This window comes from Carettochelys insculpta, chromosome 3 (assembly GCF_033958435.1).
Source record: "Carettochelys insculpta isolate YL-2023 chromosome 3, ASM3395843v1, whole genome shotgun sequence".
In the NCBI taxonomy this organism is placed as follows: domain Eukaryota; kingdom Metazoa; phylum Chordata; order Testudines; family Carettochelyidae; genus Carettochelys; species Carettochelys insculpta.
The window spans coordinates 30264152-30283551 of record NC_134139.1 but is presented as its reverse complement, the minus strand read 5'-3'; the positions used below and the strand labels follow the sequence as shown (position 1 = coordinate 30283551).

General features: G+C 39.1%; 1 protein-coding gene across 19 annotated transcripts in view; it reads right to left on the bottom strand.

Moving 5' to 3' along the window:
- Positions 1 to 19400, bottom strand: part of NRXN1 (neurexin 1) — a 1123636-nt gene that overhangs the window by 325396 nt on the left and 778840 nt on the right. For 18 of the 19 annotated variants that reach the window (XM_074989537.1, XM_074989539.1, XM_074989548.1 and 15 more), the window contains one exon: positions 1232 to 1413. In XM_074989537.1, coding sequence (XP_074845638.1) covers positions 1232 to 1413 — 182 coding nt within the window. The remainder of the gene's footprint in view (positions 1 to 1231; positions 1414 to 19400) is intronic. The other variant, XM_074989538.1, reaches the window with a different exon arrangement.

Genomic DNA, 19400 nt, shown 5'->3' with positions numbered 1-19400 from the left:
GTAGGTTTTGCTTTGTTTTGTTTGGAAAAGACCATCAAGGTCTAGAGCACCAGGATTTTGACAGACTTCTGGTATGCTAAATCTACCTATTCTGATGCTAAAAAGCACAGCATAATCATTATAAAACAAGGATAAGGCTGCCCTGTTCTGCAAAGACCTTGCCACTGGCTGGAAAGTTACCAAGCCAAGCTAGAATCTTGCTCTTACTGAAGTCCATGGGAGTTTTGCCAGTGATTTCAAAACGAGATGAAGGATTGGAATACATATTTTTTCAATAAAGCCTTCTTGATCTGTGTAGCTCAGGAGATACATGCCTTGAAAAATTTGAACTCTTGGATCTTTTGGCATCAGAGAGAAATTGCCTTTTGAAACTAAGATTTACAAAAACAAGAGGGCATGGTGTGGATGTAATGGGCAGTTGAAAACCACAGTCCCTGTTTCATTAATATGCTTCTGCGCATTTTGGGAAGGAACATTGCGAAATGTTTTGAGAGTAGAAGTGTAACTGCTTATAGATCAATAATTAATATCTTTCAAGAGAAACTACTCTTGTTCCTGGAAGTATCAAGGTTCTTAAATAAAAATCAAGCTAATATATCAACAAAGTAGAAATTATTCTGAGCAACAAGATTTTATATTGCTCTGGTTAAGCTTATTTCAACAGATCATTTATTTATGTTGCCAAAAATCCAGATGCTTTCTAATCTAATTGCTAGCTGTTTCCTTTAAGGCAACTGAAATTACTTCCTAGACTTCCCAGTGTGACAACTGTGTTTTTTAAAAAAAAAACAAAACACTGACAATTTCTCTCTGCACAGTAATGGTAGAATCAGTAGAAACCTTCCACTATTAACAAGTATGCTCAGTTGTGATCACTTTAATTGAGACAACGAATGTCACCCAAAATCTTCCTAGCCTAAGACATCTTCTTCTGACAATGCTAAGTCCCATTTCATGTAATTAGACTGGAGCAAACAGCTACATTTGTATAGGTATTACAGTGCAATTTTTAACTGAAAAACCATATAAAAATGGTTTGCATATTGAGTCATAATTGACAAAGTGGGGCATTTTGAATATGTCTGACATCACATTCATTTAATTATTATTGATCTTCTAATCATTCAGTGAATTTAGGAATAGTTAATTGGTATTAATACTTGGACTGCAAAAAGGTATGATCATTCGAGACATATACACAAGCAACTTTCAATTTGTTGGTAATACTTACGATATGCAGCTCTAAATAGTCTCCAAGCCCAGTAGAACTGTCTACTCGTACCAAAACTGCTTCTTTTTGAACAGTGCTAAACCCTATTGCCAGTCTGTCAGCACGCGTGCTTGGCCGATCATTGGGAGGCCACGTGTATGTGATTTGTCCACCACCTTTGCTAAAGATATACGTTGTTCCTGCTGTAAAACAGAAATAAAACCATTTAGTTCATTTGCACCAGTGCCAAAGTTCATGGCAAAATGTGCTCTACAACAATCAAAATGTTTTCTCTAGAGACAAATGAACTTCAAAAATGAAGCAAAAGCTGTATCACAACTTGGAGGAATCAAAATCTGCCGGTAAAAAAATTTACATTTCGCTTACTGATATTTTTAGATATAATCCAGTCCATGCAGAATACAGTATAACTGCACACCATTCTAAAGACTACGGACCTGATTCAGGAAGGCATCCCAATTCAAAAAAGCATTTAGGCATATGCTTGAGGTTAAGCTCATGCTTACATGATTTCTTGATTCTTCCTAAATCAGGACTCAAGTGGAGAAGAAAATACGTACAGTAATTATTTCATGATTGACTAAACATGCAACACAGTATATCTACCTATGCAATGAAAATGTCAAGCAAGCTAAGATCCATCATCCTGCACAGTGAAGCAAAATATAACTAATATATTCAGATACAACTTTTACGAGTACACATGTTAACAACTTGTGACAGATAAGAGGGAAGGGCGACAATGTGCCTCTTATGGATATACAGGTTATTGAAGTATTGTCAAGTATTTGTAGCAATCAACAATAAAGTTCTAGTAATTAGGAGAGATCTCAAACTGAGTTACGTTTTCCTTTCCAAGCATATTTCATGTTCAGTTCTGACACAACTTTTCTGCTACTACCACCAATTTATTAGTTTTGGATGATGTGGGGTTCCTATTATATCTTTATTTCCTGGTTTGTGCCAGGGCCTTGGAAAAAAAAGTGTTAAAGAGCCTTTAAATCAATAACATCCTGTCAGACTGCTCTGAGAATCAACAGATTCTCTTGGTCTCTTGCTAGTTGCCACCTGGCATCTGTTGCAAGGAAGCTTGTCAGAATTCTTTAGCAGGGAGCGTACGTGATTCATAGCCTTAGCACCTGAGGTGCTGTTTAAACTTCAAGCAAAGTCATAGTTCTGCACTCGCTGTGTGCAACATAGACAGCATACTGAAGTAGTCATAGTCACAAAAGTGGTTACTGATGGCCATGGACATAGTGTATGCGAGAGAGAAATGTGACAAACAGCAAGAAGTCAGCTTCCATTAACTGAAATGCTCAGTAACTGCAGTAGAGCATTTCTGAACAGTAGCCAGGGACAGCTGCATCTCTGAAGACTGTATATGGGTACTTTCTCTCCTGGTTGTCTAAAAGAATCTGTCCATGGCACTATCTTCATTGGCCTGTGGATCAGGCCTTGAATGAGGTTCCTATAAAAACAGTGTAAGCATGGAACATCATTCTGTATACTTCAGTGCTCCAGAGGATACTATTAAAACAGTACAAGAGATCTAAATGGTGGACAATTTCTCTTTCCTTGATCATAATATATGTGTTACTGCAAGATTGAAAAAAAAACAATTAAGAAAAAGATGCACCTGTTAAATGACAGTGTAGGTCCTGTTTCTCTTTAATACACAGCTGAAACCAAGTTCCCAAATCTGAGCACCTCCAAGCATTGGTATTCTTATCTAGACTGGATCAGTACAGTACAGACCTTTCCCTAAATACTAACTAGCCACTAATCTAGTGAGCAATTCCTCCCACACTACCTTTGCACTGATGCTAATGCTAAACTCCATAAATCACGGTATACATTTTACATTACTCAAAGGCAACTTTAAATTTACATATTGGGCTTTTTGTAATTATTTATTATGTAAGTACATGACTTTCCCATCAGATCCTCCCATTTCATCTCATTGCCCACTACTTTCATACTTATGACTACGATCTGAACATCTGATGTCACGTGAATTAATCTATATTAACAAATGCAGAACTGCCCTTGTGCGAGCTACAAATGAAGTCTTGTTCCTTGAATTTGCTATGTTAAACATGCAAAAATGGTCTTTAGGTTGAGAACAGGTCCTTTAATACTTATATTTCATGAAAGGCAAATATGATAGTGGAAAATTCCTCACTCAGGGGTCGATTTTAGCTTCTTTTCCAAACTTTGACATAAACTATTAAAGCCTACAAAATACCTAAATAATTGTTCCAAGCCATCTTGCTTGCTATCACATATAGGCTATCAGGGCCATGGCACTTCTAGTGAGTGCAGAGGGCCTGACGCTGTGAGGTGCCCGTGACCCTGCTGAGCATCTCCGTGCGGTGCCTCTGAAGATTTTTAAGCAGTCTGACAGGCTGTATAGTTCCTTTGCTATTCTTCCAACACAGCATTACTGAAAAATAATCTGGCTTCTTGTTATTCTTCACTTTATGGCATTGTTTTGCTTGGGACTCATCAACTCAACTGCACACAAGCAGTGGAATTAGATTCTCAAGAGTAGTAATACTCTCACCACGGTATTCAGAAGCCACATGCAAGTTTGTAACAAGCCATTTGCAGCTCTTTACTGCATACTATACTTTATCATTTTTGTGTACTCAAGAATCAGTCCGGAGAGTTTTAAAAAGTGCCCATTGAGCTCTTTGAAATGTTTAACCTTGAAAGTGTGGCTTCAATGGCAAAAAATGTCTGTAGTTAGAAACAGTAATTTTTTAAATGGTTTGGATGTCTCAAGTCCAAATTGTTTATAAAATTCTTCTTTCTGAAAAACTCTTGCATTTCATTATAGCCTGGCAGCAACTCAAGGATATCTGCTTACCCATTTCCTGTGTCTATTACAGTGTATAACTACTGAATTGTTCAATATTTATCATTCTAACATAGAATATGGTATATTTTAATGTACTATTCAAATCAATAAAACGCAGCTTCATGTTTTTATTTACTTTGTTCATGTTCATCTCAATTTTGTGTTAATATTTTATGCAAATTATCTTTTATGGTAGTATTTTTCCCACGTAATGCTGGTATTTTAATGCTTATTTTCCCCCACTAAAATGGCAATGTGTGGGATATTCATTTAGGCTCAGTAATAGTTTTATTGACATATGGAATTCTAGTTATGTTAAAGTGTGTCATAAAATGTCTAAAAATTCAAACACATAAAACTCAGTAACAACCCTTCTAGTTATTTTAATAAAAAAAAGTAAAGTAACAATTAGAAAAAAACAGGTTTAACGATACTGGGTTCAACCAGGAAAAGAGTTGTCTTATAAAATAAAGCAGTTCTCTTCCGTATTACACCTTAATAATTCTTTTGATCATCTTGGTACAGATTGTAAACTCTTATGCCTACAAATAACCTCATTGAATTTCATTGTGAATATTTGCTCAAATTATATTTCATCAATGGGGGGCAAACCTTCACCATTAGTGCACACAAAGGGCTTGTCTCAAGGACAATCAGGATTGATGCTGTGGCAACAGAACCACTGAGGATGGATTTAATGAACCTAGTGAAGACCTGCTAAATGCTGGTCACTCAGATTTTGACTGGTACTCCACCAGAACAACATGAATAAGGAGAGTTGACAGGACAGTTTCTCCTACCAACACAGAGTGGTATGGAAATAGGTCTAAGCTACATCGACTCATGTTACAATACCAACAACTCAAATTGCACAGGCTGGATTTACTTGATCCCATAGTGTGAGCACATCCTAACATGTCTACACAAGCAGTATAGCAGAAAACTACTCATGTCAGCTCTCGTAGTGCCAGAACAGGAGTCTTCATTTCAACCCTATCTTTTCATATGTTCATGATCTTGGGGGATACATTTTCATATTTGATCTCCTACCAAAGATGGAGTTTCAGGAATCATCTTTTACCATTGTTTAAAAATTGTATCCACTTATTTTCAAATATAGCTATGAGAAAAGCATGGCTGAAGTCAAACTTAAACATGGCATGATATAGCCCTCATTAAGGATGCAAGCCTTTGTTTGAATAGATGAATGGTTTAAAAAATCTCTTCAGAGAATGCTGAGTGGGTATTTGTGCAGGCAGTAAGAGATCTGACTTACTAATCATTTATATAGGACCGCAAATTTGCAGCACGCTTTATAAATTCCTCCTCCTTGCCATCAGTGACCACTTCCTCCACCCATCCCCACTCCACCCCACCTCTCATTTTACTTGTCTTCTCTTCAATTTACTTATTTTGTCTCTCTTAGGACCTAACCTGCAAAGTGCTGGTCACATCCATTGAGAAGCTGAGTAAGGCATCCTCCCATCCACAGCGACCTAACTATCTAAGGGCCTACAAGACACTATGTGTACCTATGAAGGACCGAGCACCCATAACTACCACTGGAATCAGTGGCCTAAGTCATATGGTCCCTATACAAGCAATCCACACTTTAGGAGTTTTGGTGTCAACGCAGCATTCAGGCCTGCAGTTTTGCCTGAGATAGTACTCAGAGTTCTACTTGCCTCTTTGGGTTTTGATATTTTACACACATACACACACACACTTTTATTAATGTGTGAACAAAGGGGTTCTTATTAAGAACAAAGACACACTGTAAATGTTGCTTTTGACTGAACCATACGGGTTTGTTCATACAATGAAAACAGGTAAGAGCAGTTGAAGTGTTATTATGGATGGTGGGAATATAAGAGCACACACCTGAAGACTGCATCAGATCCTTATCTCAAAGGAAGGTTAAGAAACTACAGAGGGGCAAAGGAGTATGGAGGCGGGGTGAGGGGTGGATACTAAAATACTAGTTAAATGGCTGCCCCTGATTAGTATACAGCTTCACTCTTTACCCTTTCCATAGGGCACAAAAAGGGTGGGAATGAAGACCCCAGCCTGACAGCCATCAAAACTAGAACATGACCATAAGTTCTAAGATGTGAGACTTTGGCCATGCATCACAAATCTATTTATATTTGCTGAGGAAGGGAGAATGGGTGCAGGGGAACCCCTGGAAAATGTGACTTTGCCATGTCAAAGTTATGGACACACGTTTGTTAGAAATTACATCTCACAAAATAGCACATTATCTGAACTTCAGACTTCTGATCTTTTTCTCTCTGCCTGCAGGACAACAACCAGAGGAGTGAGAAGGTGAAAAGAAAGACCTGTAATATCTCACCAGGTGCCTGAAGTCAGAGAAATCATTGTGAATTCTGTGAGGACTGAACAAAAATGGAATACGGACTTCAGGATTTGGTCCATGGGAGTTCAACATCCTTGACACGTCCCAGGATTCTGTCAGTACTGTAAAGGTTAGATGCCAATGTAAAGAAGACAAGTAAATCCAAGACAAGATATTAGTGTGGGCTGAGAACAGGAAGGGAACAGGCATTACAGCTAATGATGAGAAGGTGGGAAATCGGATACAAGGGGCATTCCGAAGTAACAACTGGAAGGAGAAGAATCTGAATTTAATAAAAAACACACTTCCTTTTTGAATACATCCTGACACATTCTCTCTGCCAGGCCTCAGCAAGAGATTGACTAGAGATATGAGTTTGGGTCAATTTGCATGGGGGAAATTGCAATTGTCTCACTGAAACACAATTATCTCCTTTTCATCCAAGCAGCATAGCCTCAGGAAGTGCCAACATATATGTACTCCAGGGGTTATACAGCATCCCAATGGGAACCATGGTCCTACACTTCTCCAGAATGATCCATAAAGCAGGACTAAGGTGTGAGGCAGGAGTGGGCAGTAAGAAGCCTGCTGTCTGGATGTGGTTTGCCAGGATTCACTGCTGGCAGGCTGCCAGGTGCTTTACTTACATGTGTGTCTGCAGGTCTGGCCACTCAAAGATCTCTTGGACAGTGATGCACAGTTCCCAGCAAATGCAATCTGTGCAACCACTTCCCACAGCTCCCATTGGGAGGGAACTGTGAACCCAGCCAACAGGAGCTGCAAGAGGCTGTGGATGCTCAGATAAGTAAAGGATATCCAGGTGTACCAGCAGCGAACCCCTGGTGAGCTATGTACAACCCACGGGCTGTTTCTTACACTCCCCCCCCACCCCGCAGTGTGAGGGGTAATATACTGCACTGTAGAAATAGATAAGCTGCACCTCTGGGCCATATACCTTAGAGCAAAATTTTGCCTTCCTGAGGCAAGCTTCTTTCTAGAGCTCATGTCAGCATGGTGAGCTCCATATTACAGTTAAGAAGGTATTCTGAATAGCCATGCCAGGGAGGCCTCCCTATTAAATACATTTTGTTATAAAATCACCCAGTCCAAACATAAACCAGAAAAGTTGGGGCTAAATCCTCCCTCCAAGTGGAACAGATATTGCCATTAGTAGATACAATATGGCTTAATGTGTATGTTACAAGCTAGCTTTATTCATAACATCACAAATGGTCAAACAAAAGTTACATCTGCTTCAAAAAACCTTCCAATTTCATAGTCACATTCAGGAGGACTACTTTGTTCAGCAGAGTAAAATACAATTCAGAGAAAACATAGCAGACTGCAGCCTTTAAAATGAGCCAACTCATTAAGAAATTCCTGTTTTACATTAATTTAGCAATATCTCAACAGAAATTATGGTATTAGCATTTTTTCTAATTTAAATTTATTTTGTTATGTTGCATGTCTGAGCAACTATTTTTGCTCACTCAAGGGCTGGGATTCCCATTATGACACATATACAAGCCTTTCTGTGAATGGATCTGACACAGACTGTTAAAGACATTAATAGTCTCCTTCAGTATCTCTTGGTTAAATTATTTTCACTGACCACCTATTACTCAACTTTCTCCCTCATGGGAAAAGATGCTCTACGTGAGTTTTTTGCACAAGATGAAAGCCAAATAATTCTATGAAAAATGGTGGGTGAGATAATGTCTTTTCTTGGGTCAACTTTTGTTGGTGACAGATACAAGGTATACAACTAACACTGGGATGGGCACATGCCAGCCCACAGGCTGGATCTGGTTCCTTGGGATTAACCCCTTGTGAGTGTTCTCTGCTGTATTTACCTGTACCTCCACAGGTGCAGGCAATTGCAGCTCCTATTGGTAATGGGGGCCATTTAGGGATGTGGGGGATCAAAAAAAAGGGATGTTGTTTGGTCCTGCCAAGAGGGCAGGGGTCTGAACTCAATGACCTCCTGAGGTCCCTTCCAGTTCTATGAGATGTGTGTTTGTGTGTGTGTGTCCATGAATCACCATTCCCAGCTAATGGGAGATGTAGGAAGTTGTGTCCTGGTCCGCAGCACTTATCAAGGCTCCATTTGGCCAGGAATGGTGATCCATAGCCAAAAGGAGCTGCAATCACCTGTACCTGCAGAGGCAGAGGTAAATATAGTGGTGGTGGCCTGCTAGGAACTAACCCTGGGGAACCACCACTGTTTTATTGCTCACCCCTGACTTACATCACACTCTTCTTCAGATCTGGGAAATGTACTCAGATTATCACCACTAAATACAAAGTGGAGGAGATTGTTTAGCATAAGTAACACATTTCCAGAAACCACTCAAAATTAAATGTCCAAATAAAATTTCTGTCATAGGAAAGGAGAAGGAAATAGACAACCATAAGTAATAATAAACTGCATCTCCAGCGTCTCGACGAAGACAATGATTTTTAGCATATCCAAAGTTACAAATGTAAGTTAATCTTTTCAAGGTCTTAGGCAGATTTTTGAGGTCAAGGACTGTGTAGTCAGAGTGGGAGTGATTGCTTTGTGAAATGTCTCAGAGGGGTAGCCCCATCAGTCTGTATCTGCATGTAATAAAGTAATTCCATACTATTTTGCACCCATATGGAATTCGTATGTTAAGAAAATGGTGTATTTCTAAAACCAGAGAGACTGGTACAAATGACACATTGCAGTCAACATGAAAAATTCTAGTCTATTATATTTCTATTAAAGGTAACAAGGACAAAACACACCTCTGTCTGAGAGCTTGCCAAGCAATCTGATGGAAATTAAAAGTCAAATATCTAGTACATTTTATTCCTCCTACAACCTTGTCAACAAATAATTTGTTAAGGATACATTTCTTGAACATTTTCTGCAGAGGTGGAAATTGTGCTTTGGGGCAAATGCATAATAAGAATATGAGAAGAAGAATGTCTTAGGAAGGATACTATATAAAGGCATCTATTAGACTCAAGGATTAAATTAAGAAACTCAAATATGCTTTTAAAAATGAATAGGACTGTTACAACCCCAAATTCTTTTTTCATTAAAATCTGTTACAGCTTTCTACTGTATTTTTTTTACCCACTGACACAGTAACCTGCATTAATATACAAAACAATTACATTTGTGGGACTAGAGGAATACATGGTCCACTGATTTACTTCATATGACTTATTAGTTGTGCCAGAAGCTTATATGTAAACAGAATGTAGTTAAAGGGCTGGCTAGCTTATGGGATTTGTAACAAGATTTAAGATTAGGATACCAGTTCAAATCCTATTCAAGTTATTACCAACCAAATGTTGTTACCACCTGTTGGTGGCCAACATAAAATGAGCTGATGGTCCCAGCTCAGGAAGCTTAGAATCTCTACAGACCCACCTAGCAAAATTTGGAAGTTATATAAGCCAAAGAATTCTAGAGGAAGGTACTTTAAATCTCTTCTAGCAAATATAATTAAATCTGAAAGTTGCACAAAATTATTTGTGAATCAGAACTTATTGCTTGTTACGAGAGTTATGCAAATAATTGAGTTTTCAGTTTCCTGGCCAAACTAAAAAAGTAAGAATTGTTTTTAGTTTTCGATTTCAGCCTTTAAAAACTGAACTAAAATTCACAATGAAAGTTTAAAATAAGAAAATTGAAATTTCATTTAAAATATCAAAATGAATTTTTCTTTTTTTCTTTTGTTCCCCCCCCAAAAAATTGGCAACTTGTACATTAATTCCTAAATATTTTGTCAATTAAAATTAGGTGAGAGGAAAAGAAAAGGTTTTCCTCAAAAAAAAAAAGAGATATTGCCCAGTTGTTCTAGTTACACAGTAGTTCTGTCCAAAGAGAAGTGTTTAAACACCAGAGAATTTGAAACCTAGGGTATGTAAAAGAAAAAGTGAACTTCCATTTCAGATTCCTCACATGGTACTGTACAGACAACCAGCAAATATTTCCAGAAATGAGAGCCTGAAATTACACTGGTAAGTCCTTACTTAGGCTGCGTCTACACTGTGATATAAATTTGAACTTAATTCAGTTAGCTCAATTTTACCATGTGACTGTCTTTGCGAATGACACAAAACTAGGGGGAGAGGTAGATATATTGGAGGGTAGAGAGAGAATCCAGAGTGACCTGGATAAATTGGAGGACTGGGCCAAAAGAAATCTGATGCGGTACAACAAGGAGAAATGTAGAGTCCTGCACCTGGGCCGGAAGAATCCCAAGCATTGTTACAGACTGGGAACCGACTGGCTCAGCAGCAGTACGATGGAAAGGGACCTAGGGGTTATGGTGGGTGAAAGGCTGGATACGAGTAAACAGTGTGCCCTTGTAGCCAAGAAGGCTAATGGCATACTAGGGTGCATTAGGAGGAGCATTTCGAGCAGAACTAGAGAAGTAGTTATTCCCCTCTATTCGGCATTGGTGAGGCCACATCTTGAATATTGTGTACAGTTTTGGGCCCCTCAGTATAAAAAGGATGTGGGTTTGCTGGAGCAGGTTCAGTGGAGGACAACAAAAATGATTAAGGGGCTGGAGCACAAGACCTATGAGGATAGGCTGAGGGATTTGGGCTTGTTTAGTTTACAGAAGAGAAGACTTAAAGGTGATTTAATAGCAGTCTTCAACATCCTGAAGGGGAGCGCTAAAGAGGAGGGTGAGAAACTGCTCTCAGTGGTGTCAGATGGCAGAACGAGGAGTAATGATCTGAAGTTGATGAGGGAGAGGTGTAGGTTAGATATTAGGAAAAAGGACTTCACCAGGAGGTTGGTGCAGCATTGGAATGTGTTGCCTAGAGAGGTGGTGGATTCTCCACCCCTCAAGGTTTTTAAGTCCCGGCTGGACAAGGTCCTGGCTGGGATGACTCAGTGGGGGTTGATCCTGCTTGAAGCAGGGGGCTGGACTAGATGACCTGAGGTTCCTTCCAGCCCTATGATTCTATCTTCACTGTAGAGACCATTAGGGTGCACTAATCTCAAGATTACAAAATCGCAGTTACCTGATGGTATACCATCAAGCTCAAGTGCCCAAGTTCAATTAAAGGCAAGTGTGGAAGCACCGCATCTTAAAAGTGAATTTATTAGCCTCCAGAGGTGTCCTGTATGTAACCCATAATGCCCCTCTCTGCTCTCATAGTGCAGATGCAGCCTTAGGCTCTAAAAGCAGAGGCCTTATTTTCAAAAGGTGGTGAGCACCCAGTAAGTCCTGCTGAAATTAATGGTAGCGGCTGAAGTCTAAAGCACCTTGGAAAATCTCCTATTATAGGTAGGAGGTCTCCTATTATGATGCCTAAACGAGGATTTGGTACACCAAAGTTAAAAAATGCTGAGCTTACTTTATTCAGCCTAGCTTTGTACTGAGATTCTTTTTGTTTAAAATACCTTTGTTTGCAAGTTGAGGCCTTAATTACTTTTATGTTTTGGAAACACACTGAAATAGGCTGGCCTGCAATTACTATGGGTATCTTTATATTGCATACAATTACCCAACTTCTAAATGTCATTTACCTTGCTAACCGTAAGTGCCTCATATGTTTTATAAGGTCCATAGAGTAAATTACTTTGAAGTGCTCTCACAGCCAGTACTCTTCTTGGGAAAAGAGTATAAAACATACAATCCTGTTGCCTTCACTGTAAGCAGTGGTGCAAATATAATAAGAGGGTAAAATGGCGGTTCAAGAGCAAGTGACTTTATTACTAGTAGCATATATGTATTAGTGGCAACATCTCATCTTAGTTTGCTGAGACAAATCTTCCTTTGATAGAAGCTAGCTGTGCTGTTCATTATATGGTGAAGGCTGCAGTTGTTCCCTAGAGAGTATAAGGAAAAAAATCTAACTATACAATATTCTGTCTGATATAGTACTCTGCCTTCCTTTCAACCATAATGATCGATAATAAGGTTAAAAGATGAAGTAGGTTTGTAATGTGAACAACAAACTTTCTGAACTTTTAGTTGGAAGTGGACTTTCTTTCTATTCAGGTTGAGACAGAAATCTGCAAACATATTTCTTCATCTCATTACCACCTGAAAATTTGAAAAAAAAACCTACTTGTCTGCTTCTAACAAAAATGACTGGCAGGGATCTCAAACCTTTGACTCATCACCCCACTTATGTACTCATGATGGAAAACAGAAGGTTCTAGCAGTGGAGCAGCTGTGTAACTGCCAAATGGGTCACAATGATGCACACCTGTGCTGGTGAGCAGGCTACGTATGGGCCACTGAATCGACAGCTTTGCAAATCCACTGCCTCTGACCACTTGAGGAAGCTGTATGGAGAGAGTGTGGCAACAATTCCAGCCCTTTGATTGCAGCGGCTATGTTGGTAAGTTTTACTCCCATATACTGTCTAACACCTCTCTTGCACGAATCCCAATCACTTTAGCTTTACGTGGGTGATGCAAAATTTCACTCTTTAAACATAAGCGTACTCAAACATTAAGTAGCTTGTGCTAAGCTATCTCAATCAAATGAAAAGCACAGTAATAGGCTCATATTTACTTATCTGCAAATGCATATTACATTACATTTTCCAAAAAGAATGCAAGTCATTTTCTAAGATTATCAGCTGCAATGATTTAGCTGCTCAACTTAACTTGTCACCTCCATTAGCTAACAGGATGACCATCTTAAGTTTTTAATTGTTTGCTGATAGAATTATATTGCCTATCTTAAATAAGAACAAATCTGCTCAGGCTTACACAATTCATTTGATTTTTAGAGCAATAAGTGAGGAAATCAAGTTTGTAAATTTACAAAGAGAAATACTATTCCTCATGATTGTGAATACATTTCACATAGAAAACGAGCTAGGGTATAATACAAAAGATATATGGTTGGATCAAAAACAAGCTCAATAACCAGAAAAAGCAAACGATACCCTACATGGAAAGATTTCCTAGTTATTATGCCAAACACAGATTGTGTGACCTCAGAATTTCCTTATGATACCAAAATTGCACATAAAGCAAACAATGATCAACACTACAAATAGATTTAATGGCAATCCAGATCTCTTAGATCCTTAATCTTTACAATGAAAACTAAAGGAGCAAGGCAGGTTGGACCAATTAGCTTTTTCCTCTTAACCAACAGTTCCTTTATCCTTCCATCTTTCTACATAGCGCTTGTGTCTACACTAGCACACCCCTTTCGAAAGGGAGATGCTAATGAGACAGTTCGGGATATGCTAATGAGGAACTGCAATGAATATGCAACACCTCATTAGCATAATGGCGGCCATGGCACTTCAAAAGTGCCACTTTCAATAGCACGCAGCTCGTCTACACGGAGTCCTTTACAAAAGGACCCTGCACACTTCGAAATCCCCAGGTTATAGGAATAAGGAGATTTTGAACTCTGTGGGATCTTTTTCAAAAGGACCCCATATAGATGAGCCATGCGCGATCAAAAATGCCACTTTCAAAGTGCTGTGGCTGCCATTATACTAATGAGGTGCTGCATATTCATTGCAATACCTCATTAGCATATCCCAAAATGTCTCATTAGCATCTCACTTTCGAAAGGGGGCTGCTAGCATAGGCATAGCCAATGGATTTCAAGTTGCAATGTGACACGGTTTGCCATTATGATAATTGCTACCATTCTTCTTTGTAAGGTCCTTTTTCTCTGTTTATGAGCAACAGCTTAATGCCAGATTCAGAGAAACAAGAACAACAGTGAAAAATGATCAGATCATGTTTTCAAATATTTGTTTTACATAGTTCTAGCAATTAGGAGGCATGGTTTAACCACTGAAGCTCATAATGGGTTACAATAAAATAGTACAATATGCAGAGATGCTTAATGACTTCTTTGTTTTGGTCTTCACCTAGATGTCTGAAGAAGGAATGCCCAACATAGTGAATGCTAGTGGGAAAGGGGTAGGTGTAGAAGATAAAGAACAAGTTAAAAATCACTTAGGAAAGTTAGATGTCTGTAAGTCACCAGGGCCTGATGAAATGGATACTAGAAGGAGCTGATAGAGGAGGTATCTGAGCCTTTACCTATCATCTTTCGAAAATCATGGGAGAGATTCCAGAAGACTGGAAAAGGGCAAATATAGTGTCCATCTATAAAAAGGAGAATAAGAACAATGCAGGGAACTACAGACCAGTCAGTTTAACTTCTGTGCCAGGAAAGATAATGGAATAACTAATTAAGCAAATCATCTGCAAACACTTGAAAGGTGGTACTGTGACAGGGAACAGCCAGCATGGATTTGTAAAGAACAAATCATGTCAAACCAATCTGATAGCTTTCTTTGATAGGATAACAAGCCTTGTGGATAAGGGAGAAGTGGTAGATGTGGAATACCTATACTTTAGTAAGGCATTTGATATGGTCTCGCATGATATTCTTTTCAATAAACTAGGCAAATACAACTTAGATGGAGCTTCTATAAGGTGGGTAACCTCTGGCTGGATAACCGTACTCAGAGAGTAGTTATTTGTGGTTCTCAATCCTGCTGGAAAGGTATAACAAGTGGGGTTCTGCAGGCATCTGTTTTGGGACCGGTTCTATTCAATATCTTCATCAATGATTTAGATATTGGCATACAAAGTACACTTATTAAGTTTGAAGATGATATCAAGCTGGGAGGGGTTGCAACTGCTTTGGAGGATAGGGTCATAGTTCAAAACGATCTGGACAAATTGGAGAAATGGTCTGAAGTAAACAGGATGAAGTTTAATAAAGACAAATGTAAAGTGCTCCACTTAGGAAGGAACAATCAGTTTCACACACACAGAATGGGAAGCAACTGTCTAGGAAGGAGTATGGCAGAAAGGAATCTAGGGGTTATAGTGGACCACAAGCTAAATATGAGTCAACAGTGTGATGCTGTTGCAAAAAAAAGCAAACATGATTCTGGGATGCATTAACAGGTGTGTTATGAGCAAGACATGAGAAGTCATTCTTCCGCTCTACTTTGCACTGGTTAGGGTACATTATGCTCAATGGACCAATCTTAAATCTCACCACTATATTATAAAGGTCTTTTGTCTATCAAAACAAGCCTGTAGATAGGGGAAAGTGGTACATGGGGTATTTTTAATAAGGCTTCTGATACTGTCATGCATGACCTTCTCATAAAACAAATTAGGGAAGTACAATGTATCTGGAGCAGCTATAATGCAGGCGCACGCATAGCTGGTTGGAATACTGTTGCCACAGAATAATTATCACTGGTTCATAGTCAAGGGGGAAGGTATACTGAGTGGTATTTCACAGGGATTGTGCTGGGTCTGTTTGCTTTCAACACCTTCTTAAATTATTTAGATAACAGCATACAGATAACACTTAGATATTTGGGGGCTGATATCAAGTGCTCTGGAAGGTAGGATTAGAATTCAAAATGATCTGGACAAACTGGAGAAATGGTCTGGAGCAAATATGATCAAATGTAATAAGGGCAAATGCAAAGTACTACATGTAGGAAGGAACAAGTAAACAATTGCTCATGTACAAAATGGGAAGAAGTACTATAGAAAGAAATCTAGGGGCTATAATGAATCATAAATGTTATATGATTCAACAGCAAAACACTGCTGTGAAAAAAAAAAAGAAACCAAAGCACCATTGTCCTCATTCTGGATGTATTAGGAACACTGTAAGCAAGACATGAGAAATAATTCCTCTCTGCTCCATACTGATTTGGCCTCAGCTGGAGCATTGCGCCTAGTTCCATATTACAGGAAAGAAACCATATTACAGGAAAGATGTGGACAAATTAGAAACAGTCCAGAGGAGAGGAACAAAAATGATTAAAGGCTTAGAAAAACATGACACATGAAGGAAGACTGAAAAAAAAAGGGTTGTTTAATATGGGTAAGAGAAAACTGAGAAGTACAGGAAAAAAATGTTATCATGTCTACAATATTTTGTTACAATGCGAAGAGTGAAAAATTGTTCTCATTAACCTCTGAGGATACAACAAGGAGTAACGGACTTAAATTATATCAAGGGAATTTTAGATTGGATGTTAGGAACCCCATCCTATCTCTCAGGGTAGTTAAGTACTGAAACAAATTACCTAATGAGGTTGTGGAATGGCTATCACTGGAGGTTTTTAAAAACAGCTATTACTTAGTCCTGCCTTAATTGCAGGAAACTGGAGTAGATGACCCATGGAGGTTTGTTCCAGTCTTACTCTTCTGGGATTCTATTTAAAAATGTTATTCCTCAAAAGGTATTTCAAAATGCCAGGGGTCTTAGGTTGTGTAGGCAGGGAAGGGATGGTAAATGGATAGAGAATTTTTAATCTATATATTTAAAGAAAAGACACTTTGCCTTCTAGAGATTTGACATCTTGAAAATAAGGATCTCTTTAAGTAGTAGGGGAAATAACAAAGATCCATATTAGTCTCAAATTTTGTCTTAACTATTTTGATAGAGGGAGCGAATGCGTGTTTGATAATAATGCCCTCTATGAATGTCTTAATTTACTGTCTTGTGGTATAACAATTGTGTGAATATTTAGGTAGCAGTTTGCATGCTCATAATCTTCTCAGACAATTTTTTATTAAATATAGTCTATAAAATTAAACATTGAAGTTAATCGCTTTTTCCTATTTGTGACATTTGGGACAAATGTAATTTCACTTTAATTTTAATTTTACACTGCATGCTCTGGGACAGACTGGGAAAAATGTTGGGGAAAAGGTGTGTGTGAATAGATAAGACATTTGAATTGTTCTCCTGTGTCTCTGTTTTCATTAAAATAAATAAATAAATAAAACTGATGTTTAGGATTGTGAGGGAAACCTGAGAAATATCAACCAAGGGCTATGGATGTACCAATGTCTGAGTTTGGAGGAAAATCCTAAACAAAAGCTCTAAGCTGTGAATGACTCATTCATCTCAATGGGGGGTAACTCAGACAGGTTCTGGTTTTGCTTGCTGGGGGAGGCAGGGGCTATTTCTGTCCCTGTGCTTGGGGTCCCGGCTGCCAGCCTACACCCAGAGTCTCACCTGTTAGTCATTGTCTAGTCTCTGCTCCCAGTCCCATGCCTGCCTGCAGCTGTGGCCCCAGTCTCAGCCCGTTAACCCAGTCTGACTATGTCTAACCTACAGGGTTTTGTTAACAAAACCCAGGGAGCGTCCAGATTCCCAACACGTTACTTTAACAGTAAATCAAAAGAATACAGCACTGTTGCAGACAGTGTTATCCTGCTCCCCATGAGGCATAACACCTCTGACAGAGATCTGACAATAGAACACCAGTCTGGATGCTCTGGGCAGAGTGGTCTTTTGTTGACAGACAGGGCTTCCAGAACACCAGGCAGCCACGTCTGCTATTCTTCTGGTTGGCCATTTTGTCACAGGAGTGGCAGGGCAGTCTGGCTGCTCTCTGTCAACAGAACGGATCGTATGTGATCCGCTTGGCAATTTGGCCGCAATCAGTCAACAGAAATTGTGTCAGAAGATATCTTTCAACAAAAACTTCTGTTGGCAAACCACTGTAGTCTAGATATAGCCTATGAGTTAGACATACATGTTACAGCAAAGTACACAGACTGCCAAATATGAAAATAATTAATTGGGAGATCTCATTTCAGTTCTCAATGAGCAAGGTGTCTAGGTAGCAAAACAAAAAAACAGTCCAGTAGCACTTTAAAGACTAACAAAATAATTTATTAGGTGGTGAGTTTGGTGGGACAGACCTACTTCTTTAAAGTGCTACTGGACTGCTTTCTTGTTTTGATAGAATATAGACTAACACAGCTACCTCTCTGTTACTATTCTAGGTAGCAAAAACCATCACAGCTACAATGGACAGGAAGACATTAATGTTGGCACCTCCAAAAAAAGTACAAAGAAGGTCCCTGGAGATTAGCTGAGGTGTACTGATGGAACAACGTGAGAAAGCTTCCACTATCAGTCACTCTGCTAGTGACACAAATAGCACTTCTCTCCCTAGGGATGTCACTCTGGCTTCCTGCACAAGCACTAAAGCCACTGATAATGTCTGAAGATTAAAATTATCAGCGAGTGTATATCAGGGCTTGGTAAACTTCAGCATGTGGCTGGTCATAGTAATACACAGGCATGACCCCCTGCAGCTCTCAGTGGCCACAGTTCACCATTCCTGGCCAATGGGAGTTGTGAGAAGTGGTACGGGCTGTAGGGACTTTCTGGCCACTGGTTCCTGCCAGTGGATTACCCTGGTGGGCTGTGTGCCAAAAGCTGCCTGCAGCTGTGTGCCATTCAACTTAACATTTGTTTGCAGTATTTTTCACAATAGGAAAGAAGTACTTGTCCAAGTCTAAATGTTCCTTTTAGCTCACTCTTCTCAGTCAGTAATTCAGATCAATTGTTTAAAACAAATACATATATAATTTATTTTTTTGCTTGTACCTTTTTAAATTCTCAGAGGAAAGCAGGAATGTCTTGCCTGCACAGGTTGGAGTCTCACAAAGATGACTATTCAGTCAGAAGCTAGCTTTCTGATGATTTTGCTAGCATATGTAATCACAGTGCAACCCTAAAGCTTCAGTTAAACAAAAGAGCAGTATTTTTAGAACAGCCTGCAGTTTAAAAGTGCACTGTGAATATTAACATATTCCAGTAAATTAGTTTGCACTCATTATCATAAGCAATTACTTACTGTTTAGATGCTGCTGGTATTAAATTGGCAAGCAATTTTCAAGAATTAAAATATAACATAAAAAGCTTTTCTACTTTCAACAACAAAAAGTGAAAAAATTAATCTAGTAGGAGTCCATATCCGATCTGTCTATATATGTTCTCTGTGTGTCTATCGGCCTGTGGTATCACCACTTCATTAATTACCTTTTTTCCTCTGGGTGTTATGATACATTTTTCATAGTCCTCACACCCGCCAATGGGTGTGGGGGAACAAAGGTGGCAATTGCTCAGGGGCCCAGCGAATCTAACGGGTCCTGGGAGCCCAGCTGGCACTGCTGCTATTGTGGC